Below are 20,853 nucleotides of genomic sequence, written 5' to 3'. Positions count from 1 at the left end.
GAAGTTTGAAAGAGAAAACCTATAGCGTCCTCGAGTAAGATATTTATATTGTATATTTCCGATCAATATATAAACATTGTACATTATGAATCAGGACTGCGGTTTGAATTCCTTCTTTCACATATAGTCAAAAGATAAAATCTTGATCAAGCATTTGCAAGTAAGATATGAATTTAGAACTAGGTACCAACAATAAACCTAATAAATAAATTATTAAAAATGCCCATAATAAACACTCGTATAACTTTTGATAAAAATATTTAAAAAGACGTATAACTACAAATAAAAAATAGCATCTCCAATGTTAAAAACATCATTAACGTACCATAAATGTGTCACTGACTCACCGTTGCAAACAAATCAAATTTCATAATTTCACATAATCGATCACTACCTTTAATTACTGCCTTTCATACTATTGTTTACCATCAAAAATTTTTTGTAATAAAGTATTTTTTTATTTTGTATTAGTTAAAATAATAGAATATATTTAAAATGTATATTTTAAACTTAGAAAATATTCTGAAATCACAAATTAAAAACTACATAACCTTAAAATAAAAATAAAAATGTACATAATTAATAATATAAAGAAAAGTTACAAATAACAAATATCTTTATCTTAAATATATATAAATAATACATTTAAAAGCTCTCTGGTTAATTACCACAATCTCTCAAGTAATTAGGTTGTTTTATTTGTAAATGAATGTTTCTTATGCATTTAACACGAATTCACGGGTATGAATCTTACCAAACTCGGATTGCCCTTAAACAGATTATAACATCTCATTAAATTAAAAATTAATCTCTCAAAATATTTGATATGAACATCAAATAAAATAGAAATATACTATAGACTAATTTCCTATTTTTTTAAAGATATTATTTATAATTAAGAAATAATTTTATAGTAAAACAAATAAGCTAATTATGGGTCTCACCAAATCCATATAGTTTTTTAAACCGGGTTATAACATCATATTTATTTGTAAACCGTTTTTATCATCAAAGTCTAAGTTATTAACTTCCTTACAATAAATAGAATTAAAACACAAAAAATATACAAATATTATAAGTGAATAATGTAAAATAAATTCATAATACGAGGGATAAAAGTTAGTAGAGTGATAAAATTAACATAATAATATAAACAATATTAATAATTATAAAATAATAGTAATCAACAACACCGCCTCTCTACTTCAACAACTGTTAATCTCATGTTTCTCTAATAAAATTTGTGTTCCGATTGAGAATCGTCGGTGCTCAACCAAGTAACCGTGACTTTCTTTGTCGTCGTTTCCAGCAGCCTTTCTGTTGGACTTAATTCCCGTCATCGAGTCAATGAGGTGGGTTGGGCTGAACCATCGAGCCTATGATGGATTGCTGTCTTGTTTATCTAAAGAATCATTGCCTTCATCTTGTTTGTTTCTAGAATTTAAAAGGAATTTATGTCTAACTCATTAATCAGTTTGGTTAAATTCTAAGGTTTTTAGACCATCTGTAAGAGAGGACGGGGCACCCATATAAGTAGCGTGTATGGCTGTCAAACCACATGGCAACACCACCTCATCTCATGTGGGTAAGGTGCATGACTTTATTTCATGGCAAAGGTTTGCTACACAACATTGATTCATTATTGATCATTGAAGAATTAAAATGAATTAATAAAGTTCTAGGGTATTTGTGGGTAGATGTTGCCTATAAATTTGTGGTTTGTAGGTAATAAAGGGTGAAAATGATGTGACAGTTCATGATTGACCAACCCATGGGTAATACCCATGAGTGCCCCTTCCACTCTAATGATGTGAAAGAGTTTGGAATAAAAACTCTTCTTCTCTCTCCTACTCACCCACTAACCCCATTTAAACTCTCGTTCTCTCTCTTTTCTCCTTTCTTTTTTCTTATACACTACTTCTCATCTCTCTTTCATATGACCACTCTCTTTCTCCTCCAACTAAGATAGTGGACAATCTCTCATTAGAGATGCCCTAAGGGGGGAGGGGGTGGTTCAATTCTCCTCACACATCACACCCAATGGTAGTGTGTCACATCACCAACCCCAAATCCATCACATTTGATGGAATTTGGTATGGGTGGTGGTGTGGTGTGGTGTTGTGCGATAGGAATCCACCAAGTCCAAACCCTCAACGTTCATATTTTCTTGGAAACCACCCCCTCACAGCGTGATAGCCATCACACAAACACCCCCCATCAAGCTTGATGAGGCACCGGCGACAGTGTGCGTGAGGCCATCACGCGTGATGGAGGCCAGTCACGCTCCAACCCGGGTCCCCTAATAGCATATGAAAAGTATCAAGCATAAACAATTAAGTTGTTAAAACTTGAGTGAAAGAGAATGCCTAAAATAATAAAACAAAAAAAATAAGTAAAGTTTTCACGTGGGTCATGATAGTTACACTAAAAATAGAGAGTTCAGCTACTAAGGCTAAGGTGTATACAATGATGGGGGTTGCCCACTGGTCCTAGGTGGCAACCATGTGGCAGCCACCCCTCACTGGTCTCACTTGGAAACCCCCCTCCCCCTACCGGTCACGCGTTGCGCTTATAGTTAATCTAACTGATAATATACATATATATTGTTTAAACATAATATATCGTTATATACAATAAATTAAGTTAATTATGATTTTGTCTCTCTGGTTTACCTCAAGTTCTTGGAATAATTCAGTTTTTGTTTTCCTGTTACATTCATTCATACGATCTTGTTTTATTATTTTGTCATTTCAGTCCAAAATAATAAAAACATGTCATGGTGTTAACGAGTTAGTATAGAATGAAATAATAATAATAATAATAATAGTAACTTGTATATATAAAATACATAGTACTGTATAATTTAGTAGTTAATTGATTGATTTAGTTAAGTGGTTATATATTTGAATACTTCAACCAGTAAAATGATTCTACTAATTTTGCTTACCGGTTGAACATCTTCCCTCTTCAACCATACATCTACGCCCAACCTCTCCAATAGCTTCTTCGCGCGTTGTAGCGGGGACTCTATCGCCACGTCATAAACCTTCGACGTCAATATGCCTGTCAAGTACTCCATTGCACCAACCGATGACTCTGATACCAAACCGTCTGGCACCGCTCCTACCTTGCCTTGTTCATATTGCAACGAATCCGGAGAAAACTTTAGCAATGTCTGAGGCGGAGCAGTGACAACACTGCCATTGGTTTTAGTAGAGACCGCTTGTGCAGCCAGTCTGGACATGGCGGCCACCGAGAATGAAACCGCCATCATTGTGTTACCAGTGATGTTTTTGTGGTGGAGAGGTGGTGGAATTAGGTTGCTGGGACATGAGGCTACTGCCATTGGACTTGGTTGATTATGTTTAAGGTGATGAACTTGAAGCATTCAAGGCTATCTTGTTTCTTTTATACGTAGTAAGAGTGTGTTTGGATTATTTTCTAATAATCCATGAATCATGTGTCATTAAAAAAGGAGATGATGACGATTATCACTTACTTTGTTCTAAGTTATAACACTAAACTTTACGACTCATTTCACATGGCTTTTGAAAATAAAATAAAACTATCACATTAGAAAAAACAAACGAGTCTCACCTACTGACACACATGTTAGAAATCCCTAAGTGAAATTTACTATTAATAAAGAAGACCATCGTTTGTACTTGCAAGACTCGAAGCCAGCATAAACCAACGTAAGACATAGTCACAATCCCATAACAACCACCTAGTCAGAAGTTAATTTATGTTGAATGTGAAAAATGTCTTTTATATACTAAACATAAAACTTTATCAAAAAGCAAGTTTGTGACACTAACTTTCTACTTTACTCTATATAGATAATGATTCGTCGGTAATATATTCTCCAAAGACCCAAGACAAGCTAGTGGTTTTAAAAACTAATTAAAGACACATAAAATTATTTGTATGAATTTAAAATCGTTCAAAAAGTTATAAACAAGTAAATTTTATCCCTATTATAATGGTAATTTGTCAATTAATGTTTTCATAATTTCATTCGATCAATTATATACGTGTGTGTGTGTGTTATACATGTTAAAGACCAGAGCTTGTATGATCGATAAAAATAAAAACTATGTGGTTTTTATGTGTAAAATGTTATTAATGTACTTTTACAAGAAAAAAGTTAATAACATTCATTTTTATGCATAAAAGAGATTTTTACGAGAAAAACATAAATTATGTTGGTTTTTTATGTGGCTATGAGAATTAATAAGAATACATAAGTTTTACAATTTATGTTTTCCCCCAGTTAATATTTGTAACAACTCTTTTTCTGTCTAAGTTTTTGGAAGTAATTAAACTGTTTGACATCAAATTTCAATATAATATACTTAATTAGATCATTATGTTTACCAATAATATGGTTACATACATGTGGGAGCTTAATTATTTATTACCGTTATTTTTTTGAACGGTGACTTTCATAGTGGTTGAATATTCAGCCACAGCTTTCGGAGAGAGCCCCAACCGCCTCACTCGGGCATGGGCGGATCTACAGTAGTAACGGGTGGTTCCGCGGAACCACCCGAGTTTCGAAATTATAGTGTATTTATATATAGAAAATAATAAAGGAACCACCCTATAAATTATACAGGAACCATCTTAAAAACATATAAAGTGCATGCCCGGCTGGTAGTTTATGGGTTTTGTAACCCGGAGGTCGCAAGTTCTATTCCCGTTTTTAATAGTTTTTTTTTTTACTAAGTTACCCTAACTGATGTTAGGGTTTTTTATAACATAAGCAAAGCAGCTGCTGCGCCTCTGGCCTCTCTTGAGAGTTGAGTCTCTTCGCAAATCGCAAACAAACAACACTACAGCACGCAGCCAGCCACTGCCCAGCCGGCAGCCCACTGACCACCGTCCACCGCCGTCCGCTGCCCACTGCCCACTGACCACCGTCCACCCTCAGCCACTCCCGCTGCCCACTGCCCACTGACCACCGTCCTGTCGTCCACTGCCCACTGACCACCGTCCACCGCCGTCCCTATCAGTCTCGAATCCTCCCGGCTGCCGGCTCCCACTTTGAAGGTAATAACTTATTTTTAAATGTTAATTGTTCATAAATCATAATTGTTAAGTGTTATTAACACTTAACTGTTAGATTATTGTTCATAATTGTTAGGTGTTATTAACTACTTAAATGTTAAGCTATTTGTTAAATTTAGTTTTAGTTTGTTAGATTATTGGTTTTAATTTGTTAGTTTGTTAGTTTTTGTTAGTTTCTTAGTTTTAAATTTGTTAGTTTGAAATTGTTGATTTGTAGGTATTTTAAATTTGTTAGTTTGAAATTGTTGATTTGTAGGTAATTGTTAGGTTCTCGATATGCAAATTCAAGAGCTTGGAAGCCGCTTTAATGAGGTAACCACTAAATTGCTTACTAATATGAGTTCTTTGAGCCCGTCTTGTAATTTTAGTGCCTTTAGTAAAGTAAACTTGATAAACTTGGCCGAGATGTATCCATGTGATTTTGATGAAAAGGATAAGCTTGTATATGAACTTGGCCACTACATTACTAACGTGAAAGAAGATAAGAGGTTTGCCAACTTGAGTGGCTTAGGCGATCTTGCTAAAATGATGGTGAAAACAAGATTACACATTGATTATCCGTTAGTGTATCGTTTAATAAAGTTATCATTGGTTTTGCCGGTTGCAACGGCAAGTGTTGAAAGATGTTTTTCTTCAATGAAGAATGTGAAAACGGATTTGCGTAATAGGATGGGTGATGAATACATGAACGATTTTTGCATTTATTACATTGAAAGGAAATTCCTCCAACAAGTTTCGGTTGAAGAAGTAATGCAACGATTTCAAAAGATGAAGACTCGTAGGGAACAACTATAAGAATTTTTTTTAATTCATAAAGACTATTGTATTGATATTATGTGTTTTTTAATTTCTAATGACGGTGTCTCTTTTATTATTTTATCGTATTTTTATTAAGTAATGAACTTTTCCCGAACCATCGAACCGACCCGAACCTCAAACCGACCCGGAATTTTATATACCCGACTCGGTGAAATTGAAACATATAAAAGTAGTGCACCACCCAAAAAAAATTCCTGGATCCGCCACTGCACTCGGGCCAAAACTATGTTGTTTTAACCGGGCCAACGCTTGGCATCCGAGTTTGGCTAGGCGTCCCACGAGAAAATTTCGAGGCCCCTGCCACTTGACAGGAGTCAGGCCCGGCTCATGGGCAAGTATAATCAGGCGGCTGCTTTGGGCCACAAATTGTGAAGGGCCTCCAATATATTTAATTTATTTTATATACACATATTAATTAGTCCAGGACTTAAGACGGCCCTGACAGGAGTTGTCCGCCCACAAGAGCAAACTCTTTGGGAATTGACACTCTAATAGAAAACTCGTGTCACCATAAAGATTCGAATTTGAGAGGCCAACCGACATCAAACTCTTACCCATCATTTGGCTGGCCACTTGAGCTAGCCCAAGTGGTATATTTATTAGTGTTATTAGTTTTATAAATATAATTACTTTTTATTGATTTAGGGGCTGTTTGGCAAACCTCTGAATTATTAAGTGCTGAATACGTAAGAGGTCTGAATGAGTAAGATGATCTGAACCAGTAAAAGCTGAATGAAATGTATCTGTTTGGTTAGACATCCGAATAACTGTGCAAAATTACTATTTTACCCCTTTGCGTAGATTTGGTATTAATCTCATTCAAAAGATCTAAATAATTTTAAACAAACTAGATTTATATTCATTAATGAAAAAAAAATATCAATGTATTTTTTAGTTCTTTAAACAAAAAACGGGAAATTAGAAGGAATATTGGGTTTTAATAATCCCTATTGAATGGTATTGGCCGATAATAATCCCTATTCATTTTCACTGACGGTCCCAAATTCAAAAAAGTTGGCTCTCAATGGTCCCCCGTTAAATATGACTTAACGCCATTATAGTTTTTTCTGAATTTCAAACCAATGTTTTAAGACTTTTAATCGTTAGAAGGATACGAGTCGATTGGTGTAAAACTTAGTTCGAAACAATGCTTCAAAATGACGAAGCAATGCTTCAATTCGGGTGTTTGAACTTACAATTAACCAAAATCAAGTCGTTTAGATCATTGTTTGGAGCTATGTTTTATATCATTCAACTCGTATCTTCCTTTCGATTAATAGCTCTAAAAAGTTAGTTTGAAATTCGGAAAAAAAGTATAACGTCGTTAAGTCCTTTTTAACGGGGGACCATTGAGGGCCAACTTTTTTGAATTTGAGACCGCCACTGGCGATAAAATGAATAGGGATTATTATCGGCCAATACCATTCAATGGGGATTATTAAAATCCAATATTCCAAATTAGAATCTATAAGTATTATAATGTTAAGAGCTTTTAAACTATTTATAGAAATAATATAATACTAAACAAAATTGTAACAAAATTATTATATTAATAATACAATACTAAACAGATGAAGATAGTAACAAAATATACTGTCCCCAGTTTGTTCAGTTTCCAACTCCAAAACCAGAAACCGGTAACGGATCTCCACCGGAGAACCTCAAGAAAGGCGGTGCATGGCGGCTAGTGATGGTGGTGTGTTGGCAGACTCTTGTTGAACAAAATAACCTTTCCCCTTCGTCTCTTACCCTTTTTCTCTGGTCAAATAAAGCCCTATTGATTTTCCGGTGACCTTGTTAATGACGGAATTGGAAGGGTGGATGCAACAATAAATGGTGAAAGGTGGCTGTGTTCGGTTGTGGCTGGGGTCGGTTTTACGGCGAGAATGGGTGACGGCTAGGCTAGGGTTCCCACCAAGAGCCACATCTCCGGCGAGCTCTTGTTGGTTCTCCGGCGAAGACCCATCACGCATGGTGTCTAGACGATAATGGAGGGTAATTTGGTCTTAATTCCTTTTAGCAGCCATCTGATTCATTCAGCATCAATTTCACACTGAACCATTCAGAGGTAAAGTATCTGACCGAATCAGACCTAAGGGTTGAACCAAACGCTCTGAATCTGACCGATTCAGACGTTTGCCTCTTAATGGTTCATATTCAGACTCTATCAAACAGCCCATTAGTTATTATTATTATTATTATTATTAATGTTATTATCTTACTTTTTTTTTCTTATAAAGTATTTTCATAACTAGAAAATGATTTTATTTTGCTTTGGTTTAATGAATTTAAAGTACAGCTAAATTTTATTGTGTGTTTGTATTTAAATAAATCCCAGTTTTGGTTGTTGCTGTTTTAGTTTTTAGTAGTTGGATAAACGAACTAGTTAACAAATTTTAACCACGTGAATTATGCATATACCATCGGCTATCGTCTGAATCAACTAGAGTAATTATAACTATCAATATCATCTCAATTATTCAAAGTGTTCGTAAGTTAAGACATGTGTATGACCGTATGTATATGTTATTTAAAATGTGTTGGAATCATTAACTTACGTCATCAAAAGAACCACAAAATCAAAGAGAAATAAAAACTTTGTGCTCAATTGAGAGGTTACAAGACCACTCATGGTCACTGGTAAAGAGGTTTTCCTAAAAGCACCTTCTTGTCAAGGGTTTGAGTTTTGAGAGGTGAAAATTTGTCAAAAATACCTTTATAAGACAAAGATGTATTTATTGTTAAAAAAAGATTACAAGGAAAATTCATCACTATTCATTAAAGTTACTTAATTTTTTATACAACTATATATATGCTTCAATGTTATAATATGTGTTTTAAATGTACGCTGTATATTTTCTTAAAAGTAAATGATCTAAATAGAACATACATGAATGAGTTATGGTTACTAGTTAGTAATCAATTTTACAAATTAAACTCAAGGGTTTTACTATATTGTCACGGTTTTTACTATGATTTCTAGTGTATTTTTTTATAGTTATATATGCCTTTTAAAACTTGATTTTACTATGTGTTTTGTATGTGTTTTGTATGTGTAAATATCATATATGTGTCTTGTATTGTATAAAATTCAATACTAAATTGAATTCAGAGCTAATAGTATTATTTAGCAATTTTATTTTTTCATTTATGTATTAGCTACACTGAATAAAATTTTTTAACTCACGCTATCCTCAATTTTCTTCTAGATCCGCCTCAAAAATATTCGTTAGGTTTAAACTTTAAATGTTTATCACAATTCAACCGATAAAAGGATCAATGTAATATACTAGCTAGCTAGGGCTTACCGGTTGAACATCCTCCCTCTTCAACCACACATCAACTCCCAACCTCTCCGAGAGCTTCACCGCATGTTGCAACGGGGACTCCACCGCCACGTCGTAAACCTTCACGTCAATATGCTTGTCAAGTACTCCATTGCACCAACCGATGACTCTGATACCACCCCGTCTGGCACTGCTCCTAACTTGCCTTGTTCATACTGCAAGGAGTCAGGTGAAAACCGTAGCAATGTCTCCGGTGGAGCCGTAACAACACCGGTGACTTTAGTAGTGACCGCATTTGTACCCGACCTTGACATGGAGACGGTGGATAATATTATCCTTGTGTTACTAGTGAATATTATTTTACGGTGGAGAGGTGGTGAGGGTAGGTTGCATGGACATGAGGCTGCTGCCATTTGATCTACTACTACTACTAGTAGCTTGGTTGTGAAGAAGGTGAAATTGAAGAAGCTATATGGCGGGCTTTTATAAACGTGGTGAATTTGATCTACTTGAGTACTTGGTCTGGCTTATATATATATAAACCTGAATATTCATGTGTGATTAAAAAAACATGAGTTACACACTTACACCAACTTTATTCTATTTTATAATATTATAATACTAGACACTAGTTATGAATAAAATGACAAGCTTGCATAGTTGCATGTGATTTAAAAAATTAATGTTTTTGAAAACAATGGTAGTAAAAAATAACAAAAATAATCAAAATAAAAAAATGTTTGAAGCGTATTAATGTAAAATTATTTGAGAGAGAGGTGCGTTTACTAGCTAAAAATAAAAGAGAAGGTACGTTTAAGAACACTTTAAAAACGAACGTAAACATATGAAAGACTTGGTAAAATTTAAGAATGTAAATATTCATAAAAAGTTTTAAAAAATGTATGTTAAAGTAGGTACAGAAAATTAATTAACATTATTTTAATATTTTGTAAAATATAAAAACGAACATATTTTCTATTTGTCCCCTAAAGTCGATCTATTAACATTATTTTAATATTGGTTTACAAGTTAAGTGAGTGTCAAAAACTCCTTGGCTTTAATAGAGATGAATTATTTATTAGATAACCACACCTTATTGTAATGTTTTAAAAACCGGTATTTTACTTGTACCGGATTGAACTACAAAATGGTATAACCGGTTGAACCGGATTACACCGGAAGATTCAACCGGTTGAATAATTTACCTTATAATTTTCTATAAATGTGACTTCAATCCAAAAATATCCAAAAGTAAATGATTCCATAGCAACAAATAATCCAAAAGTTAATCCATATTAAAAAAATAATGCAAAACACTCAATTATTAAAAAATTAGTCCTAAAGTTTACACGTTTAAATGTTAATTGTTGGGTAAAAAGTAATTTTGATAAAATATGGGCCGCAAATATCAACAATTTCTCGGAAATAAACTGGTTTGTCGGTAAAACCATTATTTTAGACCAAAACCGCCGGTACGATTATATAGCAAACCGGCCAAAAATACCAGACTTAAAATACCAGCCTGCTATCCAAAACCTGCCTTAGTGTAACTTATATATGAAATTAAGGTTTAATTTTGTATAAAACAACAAACATATATGAGAAACCTTATCTACTACGAAACATCATCAATATTACAAGTTTTGTATTAATGGAAATGATTGAAGACAACTATCTATACCAGCAACATCACATGCCAAAAAATTATCCACTCAAGAGAGAAAGTTGATGGGTATGCTAATTAGGCTTCAATTATTACAATATTCATCTATACCTCATCTCACCATTGGTACTACATGAGTTTAACATCGATGTCACTGCAAGGATTTGACAGTATGGTGATGTGGTATGTAGTGATGATATGGCGGTGTTGGCATAGCTTGAATTGCAACGGCGAGATGTCATCACCATAGCCTAGGCGGGGATTGTGAAAAAAAATACGCGCCATTTACGAAATAGGTATCGTGACGACATGTCGTCCCCATAAGATAAATTATACTGTTTTTTTTTTTTTTTACTTTTCATTTATTTTTTATTAAATGATAAGGTGTCACATATAACATAACTTGTGCAATGAATTTTTATTTAATCAAGAATAAATGAAAAGTAAAAAAAAAACAGTATAATTTATCTTATGGGGACGACATGTCGTCAGGATAAGGTGTCACATGTAACATAACTTGTGCAATGAATTTTTGTATTCTGAATATTATATGCTTTCTTTAAAAGAAAAACATGATGGATTAGTTCCATAACTCTTGTAAACCTGTCAACTAACATTCAGATTGGTTAGCTGATGACGATGCCAATATGGCCACGATAGAATGCACTATTGACTTCATACTTACTCTACTCCTAAAATCACCACATCTGCACTTTGCATGATGCGAACCCACGACCAATTGACTGGGGTGCAAACCACATACCACTGAATGTCTCGTTCGAAGCAGATCCATCTACTTTTTAAGTGTAGATTTTATTGTTGGTTTGATATGTTTTTTCATACACATATATGAAACTTTGGAACGTTACTGGTTACATGTCATGTATGTATAACGTATATGCAAACTATGTATCAAATCACTTTCTGATTTACTACCGTTTTGTTTCGTTATGTCATAACTGTATGCTCTGGATTGAAATTTGGTATATTACGCATGTGTAGGAATTAGTTACTTATCTTCATAACCAGTAATGGATTTAGGAATTTACGTGAGTGAAGACTAAGATGGGATGAAAGGCCTGCCGGATCGACATTAATAATATAATTAGCTAAGGGTAACAAATAAATTTAATTTACTAACTGGCTTCCATATGGTATCTAGATATTTAATTAACGTTATATCACTCAATTAAGTACATTTGGACGCTTTTGTGAGATAACTTATAGTTTTGTAGAATGAGGTTTTAAAAGAGAGAACCCAAGTGGATTATCCACTTTTTAACATATTAATAAATCCAAATATAAAAGTTACATGGGCAAGCCCAACTCGTCCTGACCCATTTTACTCGTGACATTAGTTCATCACTTGATCCAACAAATTAGCACAAACAATTAAACAAATGCAACTTTGTGTAGAATATACATTAATCAAAAATTCTAAAAAGATATAGCCTACCATTAGGCTATGTATTATGAAGCCTTTCAAGAAAAGAAAAAGTCATGTGCTATGAAAGATGTGAGGGGTGAAAACATAGATAAAACGTAAGCGCTACATACTTTAAGGGGCTTTCACATTTCACACTCATTAAAATCTGTTATACGTGGTGTGAGTTGTGAGATGGTTTTAATCATTTGACAATAGTCGGTTATTATAATATTTATTTAATAACATTAATTGTAATTAAAGACTTAAAAATGTGAAAAATTTCATAATAAAAACTAAAAAGTATTTTAAAAAAAACATTAAAATTTCATTTTTTTTGGTGTGGGTGTGGTTTGTGTCTCTGGAACCCATTTGAGTGTTGGGTTGGTATGTACCGTACCAATTGCCTAAACCATTATTGTATGAAGTAGGATGTGTAAAATTTTTAGCGAATAGACAATCTTTTCAAATGCCGTTAAAAAAACACAATCTTTGTAATCGCGCAACCAGTCAACGATCTTTATATTGAAATATTTCAAGCTAATTATTTATTACTCCAAACAAAATAATTAACACTTAGGAATACTCGATTATTTCAAGAAATCAATCATTGAGGCTGACTGCAAATCTCGAGCCTTGTCACTTCCAATCTAACCACTAAAGTACTAACAGGTTCGGGACCCTTAGTTTAACATAACTTATCTAGGCTATGTGTAAGTGACGCCTAGTCAGTATAGGAAGAATTTTTGTTTTATAGGTGTAATATATGTATATTGGTATATATATGCTACACATAAAATAATTAAAATAATATATATATTTTCAAACATGGAACGACAACAAATATTCGCCCCCCCCAACCCCTTGTCGCCCATCTTATCGTGGGGGGCGGTGTTCCTCTAAAAAGTCGTCCCTTATGCCCCTTTTGTATCCCCATCACACACAACCTTATAACTTCAAAATACACCAAAAGCGTGTTATTATTAAACAACAAATCATCACACTTCTTTGTCCATGCCTTTTCTTTTGTTAATCGGCAACAACTCTTTCAAATGAGTTACTGGCTAAATTCAACACATCAGGATAAACTCATCTTTTGATTCGGGGGGGGGGGGGGGGGGGCTCTCTCCAAAAGCCAACGCCCGTGAACACTCGTCCGGAGACACGACAATACGATAAGAGTTCACTAGTTGGATCCTTGAATTAAACGACGTCTCATGTTATCACTTTGATGCGACTGAAACTAAATGCTGAAAGCATGAATCAAACCAGGACTACATATAACACAAAGTCCTCATATAACACAAAGTTTATTCTTTATCTATCCACCGCACTGTGTTCCCGAGTCTCATTTAATGAGGGGAGGGGGAGGAAAAGAGAAGAAAATATAAAAAAATCATGTTCCAGAGATTTTTTAAGAAAGTGAAGGGGGTGGAAAAGAGGAAAAATGCTAGAAAATTTAAGCATATTATCATCCTCCCAAATTGGAGAGATTATGAGAGAAAATATTTGTGTCTAATTAAAACTTCTATCAATTCCTAAATTACCCTTATATCTAACTCCATTTAATAATTTACTTAAAGGGTATAATAGGAAAATGTATCTTTATTTTCTTTTCCTCTTAACTCGGGAACACCTAAAATGTTTTATTTTCCTTCCTTCTCTTTCCTTTTCATTAAACTCGAGAACACGAAATAAAATCATAAATTTTCTTTCCCTACCTTTCTTTCCTATCACAATTCCCCTTCCTTCCCCTCCCCTCGTTAAATGAGACTCGGAACACAGCGTACGTGATGAGTTATGGAGAGAAAGGAAAAGAATCATTTCCGTTCCTTTCTTTTCATTTTCACATTCTTTCCTTTTTCCCTTTCCTTTCCTTTCATTTCCATTCAATTCTTTCCAATTTGGAAAGAAAACAAACTCATCCAATTTACACTTCATTTACCTTCTTTTTCCTTTCCTTTCTTTTCTTTTCTTTTCTCTCCTTAAATGAAACTCGGTAACACACATTTCCTTGTTTCTTTTCCTTTCCTTCCTTTAGGCAGTGTTCTCAAGTCTCATTTAAGAGAAGAAAGGAAAGGAAAGTGATGGAAAGAACAAAAGAGGTGTGTTCCTGAGTTTTTTTTGTGGAAGAAAATGGAAGGAATTAATAAAAAGGGTGTTCCAGAGATTCATTTAAGGAAAGGAAAGGAGGGGTGTTTGAAGAGTAAAATGGAAGGAAAGTGTTTCTTTCCAAATTGGAAGGAAAGTGAAAGGGAAAGTAAAGGAAAAGAATAGAACGGAAAGGAAAAACTTTCCTTTCCTTTCATTTCCATTATTTCTGTTAATGAAACTCGGGAACACAACATCCCACTTCTTTCTCTCCATTTCCTTTCCTTTCTTTCGTTTAATGAGACTCGGGAAGTTCACTTACGTTACAATAATAATACTTTTACTCTTGTGTTCCCGAGTCTTGTTTAAAGAGGGGAGGGGAAAGAAATGAGAAGAAAATGTGAATGAATCATGTTCCAGAGATTTTTTAAGGGTGGGAGGGGAGGGGAAGGGAAAGAAAATACTAGAAAATTTAAGTGTATAATCATATTTCCAAATTGGAGAAATTATGAGAGAAAATATGTTTATATCATTAATTGCCTATTAACTCCTACATTTTCTTTTCCTTTCCTTCCATTTTCATTAAACTCGGGAACACGAAATAAAGTGACATATTTTCCTCCCCCTCTTTATTTTCTCTTTTAAGCTGTGTTCCCGAGTTCATTTATGAAAAGAAAAGGAAGGAAAAGAAAATTTTCTCTTCATATATTTTCTTTTGGTATCTCCTCTTTCTCTTCAACATATTTTCCTTTCAAATCTTTCCAATTTAAAAAGACATAAATTCTTTTATTTTACTTATCATTTTCTCTCCACTTCCCTCGTTTTCTTTCGTTTAATGAAACTTAAGAACACATCTTTTAAATTTTTCTTTTTTAAACGAAACACTTGATAATTTTCCTTCTTTTCTTTTGTCACATGTCAATATAGCAAATCATCACCTGCGCACAGTACACATACATTTCATTCGATAAATCTCAGTCCTTGTTAATTATCAGCCGCCTCATCATCTTACTCGATCAACAAACTCGCCATGGCAGACGACAAGACTGAATCCAGCAGCAACACAAAGCCTCTAGTAGCCGCACGATGGGCTGACGAACCAGACGATGAACCAGAAGACTCTAACTCCAACTCTAACTCTAACGCTGCTGCCGATGACATAGCTTCACTCGCCATCGATGGATCCAAAAAAGTTAACGACTTTCTTGACGATCCTGAAGATTCTAACATCCAAGCTGTAATTTCCATCATTTTACCCATACTTTTCTTATTAATTGAATACCCTTTATGAATCTAGGGTTTTTGAATTGATATTTTGGGGTTTTGAATTGTTTTATAGGTTATGAAATTCGGGTTTTTGAATTGATTTTTAGATGGTTTTTGAACTGATTTTTAAATTATGAATTTTGGGTTTTTGAATTGGTTTTTAGATTATGGATTTTGGGTTTTTGAATTGGTTTTCAGGTTATAAATTTTGGGTTTTTGAATTGGTTTTTAGGTTATAAATTTTGGGTTTTTGAATTGGTTTTTAGGTTATGAATTTGGTGTTTTTGAATTGGTTTATAGGGTATGAAATTAGGGTTTTTGAATTGATTTTTAGGTTACATCTGGAGAGACACCGTATACTTCTGCTCTAAGATTCGAAGATTTGAATCTTTCTGAAGATTTATTGAAAGGATTGTACGTGGAGATGAAGTTTGAGAGGCCGAGTAAGATCCAATCGATAAGTTTGCCGATGATACTAACTCCGCCTCACAAGAACTTGATCGCTCAGGCTCACAACGGATCTGGGAAGACGACTTGTTTTGTGCTCGGTATGTTGAGTCGCGTTGATCCGAAGCTAGCTGCTCCTCAAGCTCTTTGTATTTGTCCAACAAGAGAATTGGCTATTCAGGTAATTCAAAGTTTCAAACTTAAATTTGTTATGTGTGTTTATCATAAAGTTTGTAATAATTTCGTAATGTTATCTTGATGGTGCAGAATATGGAAGTGTTATTGAAGATGGGAAAGTTTACTGGTATAACATCAGAACTTGGTCTCCCAACTGACAAAGCTAATTACATTCCAGTTTCAAAGAGGGCACCAGTGACTGCACAAGTTATTATTGGGACACCTGGTACGATTAATAAATGGATAGCAGCTAGGAAGCTTGGTACATCTAATTTGAAGATTCTTGTGTTTGACGAGGCTGATCATATGCTGGCAGAGGTGATCTTTTGGATATATGTTTGTTGAAACTTGCTGTTATTTATTGAGTTAAGTCATTTTGTTTAATGTGTCTTGGTTTATGTTGGTTCAGAGTGGATTTAAAGAAGATTCTGTGAGGATAATGAAGGAGATTGTGAAGTTCAGTCCCAGATGCCAGGTTTGTTGTTGCAATGATTGATAATTATGTTTATTGAGTTATACTCTTTGTTTGTGTCCGTTCGGTTAACTTTATTTGAACATAACAAATAGTTAAGTGAACAGATCTTATTGTTTGTGTTCGTTTATTTAGAAAATGAACGTGTTTGTGTTTGTTTAATTTAGTAAATGAACTTGTTTGTGTTCGTTTGATAAACAAACACCAGCTAAAGTAAACGTTAAAATCTGTATTAAAGTTTATGATACCATTATCATTGCATCTAATATTTAATAAGCAAGCAAAGAATCAATGAAAAAGATCTTAAGATATGAAAATTAAATTGATTTTAAAATTAGTATCAAGATATTCACTCGTTTAATGAAATTAATAAAAGATTGTGCCTGTGTTCATTTGTTTATCAAACTAATGTTCATGAACCCAAATGAGCGAACAAGACACGTCTTCATGTTTGTTTGTTTAATTAAGCGACCAAAGGTTGGTGTTTACGTAACAAATGGACGTTGATCAACTCAAATGAATGAACAAGAAACATCTTCATGTTCGTTCATTTCATTAAATGAACAAAAGTTTGCATTCACACTCGTTTTTTAGTAAATGAATGAACTTTCAACCGAACACCTCACGAACAGTTCAATGAAACTGTGAAGGCTTTTGATGAAATGAACGGTTCGCTGATCATTAGTCTGTTTGCAGACCTAAATAGCATTGTTCTTTATTTAAAACCATATTATTTTTTTAGGTGCTCTTGTTTTCTGCTACATTCAATGAAACTGTGAAGGCTTTCGTATCAAAAATCGTGAAAGATCTTTTTGTTCAAGATTACAACCAACTGTTCGTTAAGAAAGAAGAACTATCTTTAGATTCAGTTAAACAGTATAAAGTCAACTTACCCGATGAGCTTTCAAAGATTATGGTCATCAAGGATAAAATAATGGATTTAGGCGAGAAAGTCGGACAAACAATCATATTTGTCAAAACGAGAAGAAGTGCGGGTATGTTACACGAGGCACTTGTTAAGTACGGTTACGAGGTGACAACAATTCAAGGTGCACTTACACAAGAAGATAGAGATAAGATAGTCAAAGAGTTTAAAGACGGTCTGACTCATGTTTTGATATCAACCGATGTTCTTGCTCGAGGGTTTGACCAATCTCAGGTTAATTTGGTGGTCAACTATGATCTCCCGGTTGTTTATGATAATCCTACCGAACCCGACAATGAAGTTTACTTGCATCGTATTGGTAGAGCGGGACGCTTTGGTCGCAAGGGTATATTATTTTTCCTCCTTTTGTTTTTATGTTCTTTGGTTATCAAGGGGCAAACGAGTAAATTTGAATTATCATGTAATGTAACAGGAGCTGTATTTAACTTACTGTGTGGGGATAGGGACAAGATGATTATGGAAAAGATCGAGAGGCACTTTAATCATTATGTTGCCGAGGTAAATATTTTTACAGTCGAAAATACAACCGTTTAATAAATGGAAGTGCTAAGGTTTTGTGTTGTTAAATACACAACCCGTTTAATAAAAGGGTTGTGATCAAGTTGACCTGTCAATCCATTTAGTTAAACAGGTTGACTCGTCAGCCCATTTAGTTTAACATGTCGACTCGTCAGCCCATTTAGTTTAACAGGTCGAGTTGTCAACCCATTTAGGTTAATTCGTCAACTTATTTTATTAAACAGATCGACCCGTCAATCCGTTTAGTTAAACAGCAGGTCAATCTGTCAACCGGTTTAAGCAGATTGACCTGTCAACTTGGTTAATTTAAAATAGGTTGACCCGTCAACTCTTTTTTCAAGCAGGTCGACCTGTCAAGCCATTTACGAGTCCTTTTGACTTATTTAACACAACCCTCTACCCTGTTTTATAAGTTTACAACCCTCTACCCTATTTCAAGTAAATTAGTAAATTACAAACCATAGTTAGGAATTTTGCAACTGAAACAACCAACTGTTACAGTTTAGGGTTAAAGTAATAACATATAGTCTGCATTAAATGAACACATCTTGTAGGTTCCTTCATGGACAAGTGATGAAGACTTTAAGGATGCCTTGAAGAAAGCTGGATTGATGTAGAAGTTCCATCTCATTATCTTAAACACAAGTGCAGCAGATAAGTTTGTTTGGATGAACTTATTAATGAAAAAAAGACAAAAAAAAAAAAGATGTGTCGAGTGGCAACATGAAATCAGTTTTTTTGTCTTTTCACATGTTCATTTTTCGTTTGTAAGCTTATTAAATTAACTTGTACAATGTGAACTAGTAAATTGAATCTTAAGCCCTGTTCTCCTCGTCGGGTTCTCCCTCGCCACAACCGTCAACTACTATGTTCCTCGTTGGGACAGCCACCACAATAATGACAAGAAAGTCAAACTCGGTTATTGGTGAAACCGGTGGGGTTCCAACCCAGTTTGTAAGGGGAATGGATCGGGTTTCAATCGTTTTCCCTGGTTCCAAATGCCTGAAGAAAGCTGGTTTGATGTGGAGTTTCATCTCTTTCATCTTAAAACATTAGTGCAGAAGCTACTTTGTTGAGTTGATCTTCAATTGTTGTGTGATTGTTCTTTTTTTTATTGGATATTTGAATATATTTGAATATTGGTTTGGAAGTCAGTTTTGTTTTTGGAACAGTTGGTCAGAGTTAACTTGGAACTTGCAGTTATATAAAAGACACATGTGTTGATTTAACTGAATGTTGTTAAAAACCCAACTCAAGTAGTGTTTTGGGTTAGTTTTTTGCGAATGTGTTGGGTGGCAAAATGAAATCAGAAATTTTTCTTAAAATATCTTTTTTAAACATGCTAATTTTTTTTTTTGAATCACTTCCATAAAAAAATGTGTTGGCTTCAAATTGCAACTTTCTTCATCGTTACGTCAACAATATTCTTCGTTGCGCCTTGCTGACGACTGTAACCTCTCGTTGGGCTTCCGTCCCCATTCAACCTCAGTGTTGAGTTTTTTTTGGGGGGGGGGGGGGGGGTGGCTCGGGGTTCCTTACTTCCTTATGAAAACTCATTATAACTTTTCATTAAGTTAACAAGTTACAAAAGTGTAACTTATTAACATTTTCTTCTAACATCAAAAGCTACTGTCAAACATCTTATCTCATTTCAAAAAGTTAATAAGTTATGAGTTGGTGAAAACAAGCAATCCCAAACACCTCCTTAAAATATATTATTATTGCATTCAAAGTACATCCCTGAATTTTATGAATCAAACGCCCACTATTCTTTACATTTTTAATTAGCAGATATATCGAAACCAACTGTGCACCATCTTAACCTAGGCACGTAAGATCATGCATTAATGAAGCCCAACTGATCAGTGAGCAGGCAACCACCTAGCCTTGCCAGCTTTGGTCAAGCACCACCCTTGCCTAGCCGCCTTATTCGTAGCTGGCTTGGAAAGTTGACTTGATTTTTGGCTTGCTTGGGCTTGGCCGGTGCCCAACAAAGGCTCATGGACACCTTTGGAGCCATGACAGACAATGTTGCACGTCTATTGATCACAAGACCCGAAGGTCTCACTTGATGCTTAGTTGAGCCCAAAAATGTTTTGTGGTTTAATATAAGTGGAGTTTTTTTACCAAACAAGGGTGTGGGGAAAATTTATTTACCAAAATAGGGTTTTTTAAAAGTATTTACCAAAGTAGGGACTCATTTAATATTAATTAATTAAAATAAAACAGTCTTCTCTTACCTCATCGTTATCCAGTTCATCATCATGCACATCTCACAAGCTATTTTAATTTGTTTGAATATTTATGAAGAAAGTAATAATAATTGTATGTCCTTGGTCTCACTTCGGCTGAATTATTTGAAGCAAGATGCAAAATTTGGGTTGATTTTAAAACTCCATCGGTGCCGCGGTAGTGGGGTTAAACGGAAAGTCAGCAAGTGTGTGCTTGGCGGCGATGATGATTCAGACCACCGGAAAATCAATGATGGCGAGACGGTGAAGGTAGTTTTAATTCCGATCACATTGGAAAAGTCGATGGCGGAGATGAGGTTTAAGATCGATGGTGGCAAACAGGTTTCATAGTTCCGTTTCAGAGGCTGACCTGAACTGCCAGAGATCGGTGAGTGGCCGGCGACCGGCGAGAATAGACAACGACCATGGCTTATAAAAACAA

At 34.5% G+C, this 20,853-nt stretch overlaps 2 protein-coding genes across 2 annotated transcripts; both read left to right on the top strand.

Moving 5' to 3' along the window:
• The first annotated feature begins 5,346 nt into the window (after positions 1–5,346).
• Positions 5,347–5,865, top strand: LOC143622894 (uncharacterized). The gene has a single exon (XM_077093913.1). It carries the CDS (start codon positions 5,347–5,349, stop codon positions 5,863–5,865), a length of 519 nt encoding a protein of 172 aa, XP_076950028.1.
• Positions 5,866–15,320: 9,455 nt separating this feature from the next.
• LOC143622993 (DEAD-box ATP-dependent RNA helicase 38-like) lies at positions 15,321–19,004 on the top strand. Its single transcript, XM_077093999.1, has 7 exons — positions 15,321–15,590; positions 15,954–16,247; positions 16,334–16,561; positions 16,653–16,718; positions 17,458–17,986; positions 18,074–18,159; positions 18,735–19,004. The coding sequence occupies exons 1-7, from the start codon at positions 15,384–15,386 to the stop codon at positions 18,795–18,797; spliced, it is 1,473 nt and encodes a 490-aa protein (XP_076950114.1). The 5' UTR covers positions 15,321–15,383; the 3' UTR covers positions 18,798–19,004.
• The last annotated feature ends 1,849 nt before the right edge of the window (positions 19,005–20,853 follow it).

This window comes from Bidens hawaiensis, unplaced genomic scaffold, assembly GCF_021521415.1.
Source record: "Bidens hawaiensis isolate Kalapana, Puna unplaced genomic scaffold, B.hawaiensis_p1.1 tig00003244_1, whole genome shotgun sequence".
Classification (NCBI taxonomy): Eukaryota; Viridiplantae; Streptophyta; class Magnoliopsida; order Asterales; family Asteraceae; genus Bidens; species Bidens hawaiensis.
This window is presented reverse-complemented; position numbering and strand designations above follow the sequence as displayed.